At 52.8% G+C, this 9,245-nt stretch overlaps 1 protein-coding gene across 1 annotated transcript; it reads right to left on the reverse strand.

The window, feature by feature from the left end:
• Window positions 1-871: 871 nt before the first annotated feature.
• On the reverse strand, window positions 872-9,242 carry LOC133339576 (glycine receptor subunit alphaZ1-like; the record flags this gene model as incomplete). The annotated part of the gene is made up of 4 exons (XM_061547687.1): window positions 872-1,055; window positions 3,133-3,267; window positions 7,119-7,333; window positions 9,203-9,242. Coding segments are annotated over 4 exons (537 nt in total), but the record flags the coding sequence as incomplete, so codon positions are not given.
• Between the last annotated feature and the right edge of the window lie 3 nt (window positions 9,243-9,245).

The raw sequence follows: 9,245 nt of genomic DNA on the forward strand, positions 1-9,245 counted from the left end.
GAGTGGGTGAGTGAGTGGTGAGTGAGTGGGTGAGTGAGTGAGTGGCACAAGCTAGAGCAGAGATGAACTCTACGGAGGAGGAGGAGGCTCGTGCAGAACGCTACTGTACAGTACCAGGCTTGGTGCACCTTGAGGCTACTGGTCAGTTGAACGCAGTGGAGTGACACTCACAACAACGAGCAGAGAGACCGGCGACTAAAACGCGAGAGAGAAAGTCGGGGCATCGACGAGCAAATGTGATGCGTTGGTCAGTCATATCGGTGTGTTGTGGTAGTGGTTGTGGTGTTTGTGTGGTTGTGGTGTCTCTGTGGTTGTGGTGGTGGTGTGGTTGTGGTGTCTGTGTGGTAGTGGTGTCTCTGTGGCAGAGGTGTGGACTCGAGTCATGTGACTTGGACTCGAGTCAGACTCGAGTCATGAATTTGATGACTTCAGACTCGACTTGGACTTGCATAACAATGACTTTGTCCCACCTCTGCTCTGTGGTTGTGGTAGTGGTTGTGGTGTCTGTGTGGTAGTGGTTGTGGTGTTTGTGTGGTTGTGGTGTCTCTGTGGTTGTGGTTGTGGTGTCTGTGTGGTAGTGGTTGTGGTGTCTGTGTGGTAGTGGTTGTGGTAGTGGTTGTGGTAGTGGTTGTCATTGTGGTGTCTGTGTGGGTGTGGTTGTGGTGTCTGTGTGGGTGTGGTTGTGGTGTTTGTGCGGTTGTGGTTGTGGTGTCTGTGTGGTCATCAGTGCGGTGTCTCTGTAGTTGCGGTGTCTCTGTGGTCACGGTGTCTCTGTGGTTGTGATGTCTCTCTAGTTGTGGTGTCTGTGTGGTTGTAGTTGTGGTGTCTCTGTGGTTGTGGTGACGATGTCTTTGTGGTTGTGGTCGCGGTGTCTCTGCGGTGTCTCTGCGGTCTCCTGTGCCGCGTCTTCACTGCAGGAACTTGAGTCCCACCACGCAGGTGACCCAGTAGACGGCGTTGAAGGCGAGGAACGCCGCGGGGAACACGAAACGCGCCTTCACGTCCACCATCACCGCCTGCCGGAGGTAGCGCTCCTCAAGGTCGGACATAGACTCCTGCGGCCACGGGGGTGGGATCAGCAGGAGGAGAAGGAGGAGGGGGAAGGATGGTCACGGTTTTTTTGGAGCGGAAATCGTGAAAATTTCAAATTTCCCAGCTCGTGTTTTATTTTTATTTATCTCTCTCGGTCTTGTCGCTTCTCTCGTTTCTATAGGGCGAAGGGGTTTCTCTCGCTGTTCTCTGGGGTTATTTGTGATGTTGTGTTTATTTTTGGTCACCGGATCAATGAAGGCTGTCTTCGCTCGGCAAAGTTTTCAATAAATCGAATTCATGAACCTGATGTGATTTTTCGAATCCTTCATATTAAGTTCGCTTGCTTGCTTGCTTAGGACCGTGCAAATCTTTCGGTCGTTTTTTAACCCACTTCCCGTGATCCAATCGAGCTGGCATTTTGCACACAGACTCGTTGTGCGTGACAATTAATGTTCGTGAAATTTTTTCCCCAAAATTTTACACTTTTTAGGACAAAAATATTATGTTTCATTACCAATTGCTTAATGGTGCAATGCAATCATCTGACCCATAGGTGGCAGCCATCTCAAGCCAGAGGACGAGAGGACTCTAGCCGCCACGCATATAAAGGATTTATAGTCAAAAACTTTTTTTTTACGGGTTATACTTGCTTGTTTGTTACACTTTTTGATCTACGCTCAGACACCAACAACTACTCCAAAAAATGTGTATTTTCCCCCCCCAAAAAATGCGTTGACGACTTGATTCAACTTCTTATATTTGAAGACGTACTCCCATCAGAAACTGCTGAGTTTAAAGATTCCGTTCCGTTTTTTTTATTAGAAAGAACAAAAATCGAATCAACTTCATAGTCTACGGAGGGGAGCTCTCCTATCCTTTACCTTTTTCGAATTATTCAGATTTGAACATCTTAAAATGCGGATTGTTTTCGTTCAAAACCGCTTGAATCCGAAATATCTTTAAAAGAATCAAAGACAGAACCCAGTGGTTCTCGCATGAATTGTATCTGCTGTTTAACGCTCTGTCAAACGAAAAAAAACGAGAATCTCTACATTTTTAACATTTTTTGAATGATACCACGTGCACAAACATATCTATGAGGCACTTCAAATCGATATGTCGGGTGGGCCTTAAAATCAAAGGGCTGCACCAGTAACGGATCACGGCCTGATTCTACCGGGCCTAGCACTGCGGGGAACAACCCAGCGATCGTACGGCCTACCGGCATTTCAACAATGTCCTGACAGAGCCTGATTCTACCGGGCCTTGCACTGCGGGGAACATCCCAGCGGTAGCACGGCCTACCGGCATTTCAACAATATCCTTACAGAGCCTGATTCTACCGGGCCTTGCACTGCGGGGAACATCCCAGCGGTAGCACGGCCTACCGGCATTTCGACAATGTCCTTACAGAGCCTGATTCTACCGGGCCTTGAGCTGTGGGGAACAACCCAGCGGTAGTACGGCCTACCGGCATTTCAACAACGCCCTTACAGAGACTGATTCTACCGGGCCTTGCACTGCGGGGAACATCCCAGCGATAGCACGGCTTACCGGCATTTCAACAATGTCCTGACAGAGCCTGATTCTACCGGGCCTTGCGCTGCGGGGAACAACCCAGCGATAGTACGGCCTACCGGCATTTCAACAATGTCCTGACAGAGCCTGATTCTACCGGGCCTTGCGCTGCGGGGAACAACCCAGCAATAGCACGGCCTACCGGCATTTCAACAATATCCTTACAGAGCCTGATTCTACCGGGCCTTGCACTGCGGGGAACATCCCAGCGATAGCACGGCCTACCGGCATTTCAACAATGCCCTGAGAGAGCCTGATTCTACCAGGCCTCGCACTGCAGAGAACAACCAGCGGTAGCACGGCCTACCGGCATTTCAACCGCCCCCCCCCCCCCTGCCCGGCCACACTTGTCCGTCATGCCGGAGAGCCGACGTCCAGCGCCATGAAGCGTGAGGATCCAGTACCTTCAGGAGGTTCATTTTCGTAAAAAAAGAAATCCGCTTGGCGGTTTGGACGACCGAATGAACGAACGAACGAATGAGTTCCCCGCACCCCCCACCTCCCCCCGGCCCCGGACGTCACCTTGCTGTTCTTGATGACCTTGGGGTCCCTGAACCTGCGCGCCGTGGCCTGGACCAGCGCGTACTCCACCAGCACGGCGATGAGGAAGATGAGGCACGTGTCCATCCACACGTCCATCGCGGTCGTGTACGTCACCTTCACGCCAAGGAAGAAAGGGTATCCCCCACTCCCAACCCCCCACCACCCCCTTCCTTACCCCCCTCCCTCCTCCCGCCCTGTAGCCTTCGCATCACCGAAACTAAACGATTTTTAGTTCTAGATTTGAAGCTTTCGTGACTGCAAGTATTCATATTCTTAGGTTTTTTCGGTAAAGTCACGTAGGTAAAAAAAAATCTAAATTAATAAAAGTTAATAAAATAAAATCACGACGTTTCGGAGACAACACAAGCTTCCGTCTTCAGGTGGAACCGTCACAGCCACGACAGCTGTATCAAGTAAATGAGAGGTTACAAGAGCTACCACTCCGTATATATAATGGTTGGAGAGGGGAAGGCCCAAGTACGGCACACTTTTTATTCATATGGTAAGGTGAGGCTTAAGAGGCTGAGCCTTTGTTATGGAGAGGTACGGTTTGTGACTAAGCCTGGCTTACATAACAATAGTGTGAAAAAAGAAACAACTAAACATGGTAAAACAAGCCTGGCTGTCTATCAATAACCTGTAATAGTTGTCTGTCAAATAAGATGGTCCAAATAAGTGTAGTTAAATCTTTTTTGCATGGTTAATCACATCTTTCCAATGATTACTCAGTTTGTAACCATCATCACGGTTAAAATTATGTCTGTGTTTGTATTTTATTTTATTTTACTTTTATTAATTTTGATTTTTTACCTACGTGACTTTACCGAAAAAACCTAAGAATACGATTTTTAGTATTCGTAAGAAAAGTTTTCTGGGTCAGATCGCGTAAGTATAAATGTTGCGTGGCAACCCTCCACCACCCGATGCAGCCAATTAGTAAGGGATTTGTCACGTAGACAAAACGCCAAATAGTTACGAGTGTAGTGGCATAGTGCCAGCGGCTGGCGACAAAGGGTAACTGCGGTTTACGGCAGTACTCACGTCAGCAGGCCACAATCGACACGATGATGCTGGATGTAATTACCAGCGAAACGTCGTACAACTCAAAAATTGTAAATGTTGTGGATTCACTCTTCAACACACCGGTGGGCTAAAGTAGTGAACTATTTATTATTTTGTCAACGTGACACATTTTTTGCTGATTGGCCGTGTCGGGTGGTGGAGGGTTACGACACATTTATAAATAACGCGATCCAACCCAAAAACGTTTATTATGAATAATATTGGTCGCGAAAGCCTCACACGTGCTAAACTTCTTGGTTCTTTCGGTAAAGTCACGTAGAAGGGAAGTAATAAAATAATAAAAATAAAACATAATAAAATAATATAATAATAATAAAATAATATAATATTTTATTTTATTATGTTTTATTTTTATTATTTTATTACTTCCCTTCTACGTGACTTTACCGAAAGAACCAAGAAGATGAATCCCTGCAGTCACGAAAGCTTTTAAACGTGTTAAACTGATGAGAAGGGGAAAGGTCACAGAAGGGGCCCATCGGCAAGCCCCGGGAACCCGCCAGAAGGTTCCAGAAAGGGGGCGTGTCCGGGGGCGGAGCTAGGCGACGCTGGGAGTAAAAGAGGGGGCCCTGAGAAGGAGCTCAAGGCTGTTGCCGGAAGTTGGATCCCTATCGTGCCGCTCAAGCCCATCGTCGTCGCCACGACCATCATGAAATTCATAATCACCACCACCATCGTCACCACCATCACCATCGTCACCACAATCACCACCACCATCACGATCACCAGGACCACCTCTACCACCATCATCACCGCCATCATCACCACTTCCCCTCGACATCAGGAGAAGTGGAGAACGATGTCAACCCCAGCTGCAAGCGATGATGAAATTCTCGCTTGCAACTTCAATCAGCTAGCTGAGACCATGCCACTAAGGGTTTGAATGGGGTCCTGGGTGTACACCCACCACCAGAGTGGAGGAATGGCAGGCGCATCTTACAGATGACTAGTCGATGGTCAGTGGGCAGATCAGCTCCACGGTAGGTCCTGGTGCCAAGGACATGGGCCCGCATCCGCTGTTCCATCGCTATGTAGTCCAGCAGATGTTCTTGCTTGAACCCGGCATGCATCCATGATGTTGTGTGCCGGAACAGCGTGTTGGTAATTACAAGCCCATGGGCCTCCTGTCGTTATTATTGAGCTGATCTGGCCCATGCCTTCCAATCACTCCAGACCAGGTTCCAGCATCATGACCAACTCGGGCATTGAAGTCGCCCAACAAGATGACTCTATCCCGAGGGGCCACTTTAGCCAGCACCTGTGACAAGAGATCACAGAAGGGATCTGACTTATCAGCCTTGCCTGCATCCCTCCACGGATGTTCGTCTTCTGTGGAGGAATAAGTAACAACAACCCCCACTCCTCGCCTCTGGTTGATGGGAAGGCGAGCCCAAAGTAGCCTGGGGCTTAGAGCTTCCCACACCTCACCACCACACTCCCACGCCCCCTTCATTCTTTTGTTCAAAAGAAGAGCCACTCCCTGTTGTTTAGAAGTCTCCTGCCCTGAGTAGAGGACTGTCCACTTCTCATGGTGGCAGGAGCCAGTGCCGTTCCACCGGACCTCCTAAATGCCACAGAGATCTAGGAGTGGCAGCCTCTCCTCCGCAGTGAGCATTCAAACATTCCACGTGGCCACCCGCAGTTTTTTTTGTTGTTTCTCGAGGAGCCCCGAGGGTAAGGATTAAGTCTCTTGGCTCTACCAAATGGGGTTCATCAAGGAGACGTCATAGATGCCTGTCCCTCCGAGGCTTCCAGCACAAGCTTAATTAGATATTTTTGGCGTAGTATTTGTGGTAATCAATTGAAGGTGGTGGGGTTAACCTGCCCCTCGCACCCATCTACAGCCCCCATTTGGCCGCTGTGGTGGCTACAAATGCCCTGAAGGGAAAGGCCAATTGGAATTGACCCTCTCCCCCATGGCACTGCCCACCACAGCGTTGTCGTCCGGCACCAGCGAAGAGGTAGGGGGTTGTTTTTTGCCGGACATCACCACCACCTCCACCACCACCACCACCACCATCACCACCTCCACCACCACCACCACCACCTCCGCCATCACCACCACCACCATCACCACCACCTCCACTTACACCACCACCTCCACCACCACCTCCAATTACACCACCACCTCCACCTCCACCACCACGCCCACCATCTCCACCACCACCTCCACCACCACGCCCACCATCACCACCACCACCACGCCAACCACCACCTCCACCACCACCTCCAATTACACCACCTCCACCACTATCATCACCACCACCTCCACCACCTCTACCACTTCCATCACCTCCACCACCTCCACCACCACCACTACCATCATCACCACCACCTCCACCACCTCCACCACTTCCACCACCTCCACCACCTCCACCACCACCTCCACCACCATCACCACCTTCACCTCCACTTCTACCACCACCACCATCACCACCACCATCACCACCACCTCCACTTACACAACCACCACCATCATCACCACCACCTCCACCACCTCCACTACCTCCACCACTTCCACCACCTCCACCACCTCCACCACCACCTCCACCACCATCACCACCTTCACCTCCACTTCTACCACCACCACCATCACCACCACCATCACCACCACCTCCACTTACACAACCACCACCATCATCACCACCACCTCCACCACCTCCACCACCTCCATCACTTCCACCACCTCCACCACCTCCACCACCACCACCTACACCACCATCACCACTTCCAATTCCACCACCACCACCATCACCACCACCACTTCCACTTCCACCACCTCCACCACCTCCACCACCACCACTTCCACCACCTCCACCACCTCCACCTCCACCACCATCACCACCACCACTTCCACTTCCACCACATCCACCACCACGCACCTTGGGCAGCATGGCTCGCGAGCCCGTGCTCTTGGTGATCATGCGGAGGATGGTGCTGGTGCCGATGCCGACGCGTGCCGGGGCCGGCTCCTTGTTGATCCAGAACGAGAGCCACGAGACCATGACGAGCAGTAGGCTGGGCACGTAGAGCTGCGTCACGTAGTAGCCCATCTGCCGGCTCAGCGTGAACGTCGCTTTCAGGCACGGGAACATGCCTGCGGTAGGGTGAGTGGGTGGGTGAGTGGGCGGTGAGTGGGTGAGAGGGTGGGTGGGTTGAGTTGGTGTATGGGGGGGTTGGTGAGCGGGTGGGTGGGTGGGTGGATGGGGGGGTTGGTGAGCGGGTGGTGAGTGGGTGGGTGGATGGGGGGGTTGGTGAGTGAGCGGGTGGGTGGGTGAGTGGGTGGGTGGGTAAGTGAGTGAGTGAGTGAGTGGGGTTGAGTGGGTGGGTGAGTGGGTGGGTGAGTTGGGTGGGTGAGTGGGTGGGTGAGTGGGGTGGGGTGGATGAGTGGGTGGGTGAGTGGGTGGGTGGATGGGTAAGTTGTTGGTGGGTGGGTGAGTAGGTGGGTGGGTGGTTGAGTGGGTGGGTGAGTGGGGTGGATGGGTGAGTTTAGGTGGGTGGGTAGGGGGGTTGTGGGTGAGCGGGTGGGTGGGTGAGTGGGTGGGGTGGTGTGTGGTGGTTAAGTGAGTGGGTGAGCAGGTTGGTGGGTGAGTTGGTGGTGAGTGGGTGGGGTGGGTGAGCAGGTGGATGGGTGGTGATTGAGTGGGTGGGTGGGTGGGTGGGGCGGTGGGTGGGTGAGTGACGGGTGGGGGGTGAGGGGTGGGTGAGTGGGTGGGTGGGTGAGCGGGTGAGTGAGTGGGTGGGTGGGTGGGGGGGTGGTTGAGTGAGTGGGTGGGTGAGTCGGTGGTTGAGTTGAGTGGGTGGGTTTTAGGGGTGAGTGAGTGAGTAGTGGGTGGGTGGATGAATGATTGAGTGAGTGGGTGTGTGAGGGAGTTGGGTGAGTGAGTGGATAGGTGGGTGGGTGTATGAGTGAGGAAGTTAACATCTCCGAGCCACCGCGATGATGACGATGAGTGATAGAGAGAAACACAGACTCCAAATCTACAGCATCGGCAGGGTCGGGCTCGAACCCACAGACCTCCTGCGCACCAGGCGAGAGGTAGTCAACATCTCTCAGTGTCTGGGATTGAACCCGACCTCCTGTGTACCAGGCGAGGTAGTCAACATCTCTCAGTGTCTGGGATTGAACCCAGACTTCCTGCGCACCAGGCGAGGTAGTCAACGTCTCTCAGTGTCTGGGATTGAACCACGACCTCCTGTGTACCAGGCGAGGGTAGTCAACTCTCTCAGTATCTGGATTGAACCCACCGACCTCCTGCGTACCAGGCGAGGTAGTCAACATCTCTCAGTGTGTGGGATAGAACCCCGACACTCCTGCGTACCAGGCGAGGTAGTCAACATCTCTCAGTGTCTGGGATTGAAACCCACGACCTCCTGCGTATCAGGCGAGGTAGTCAACATCTCTCAGTGTCTGGGATTGAACCCACGACCTCCTGCGTACCAGGCGAGGTAGTCAACGTCTGCTGACCACCCACGTGGTACCTGTACAGGTTCCACGTGACACCATGTGCAGGCCCCACGTGACACCTGTGCAGACCCCACGTGACAACCTGTACAGACCCCACGTGACACCTGTACAGGCCCCACGTGGTACCTGTACAGACCCCACGTGACACCTGTACAGGCCCCATGACACCTGTGCAGACCCCACGTGACACCTGTACAGACCCCACGTGACACCTGTACAGGCTCCACGTGACACCTGTACAGGCTCCACGTGATACCTGTACAGACCCCACGTGACACCTGTACAGGCCCCACGTGACACCTGTGCAGGCACCACGTGACACCTGTACAGGCCCCACATGACACCTGTGCAGACCCCACGTGACACCTGTACAGACCCCACGTGACACCTGTACAGGCTCCACGTGACACCTGTACAGGCTCCACGTGGTACCTGTACAGACCCCACGTGACACCTGTACAGGCCCCACGTGACATCTGTGCAGGCACCACGTGGTACCTGTGCGGTAGGTCTCCGCGCAGTCCTCCAGGGTGATTTTGTG

The sequence above is a fragment of the Lethenteron reissneri genome, unplaced genomic scaffold (assembly GCF_015708825.2).
Source record: "Lethenteron reissneri isolate LAM-NWPU_2019-01 unplaced genomic scaffold, ASM1570882v1 scaffold_1915, whole genome shotgun sequence".
Classification (NCBI taxonomy): domain Eukaryota; kingdom Metazoa; phylum Chordata; class Hyperoartia; order Petromyzontiformes; family Petromyzontidae; genus Lethenteron; species Lethenteron reissneri.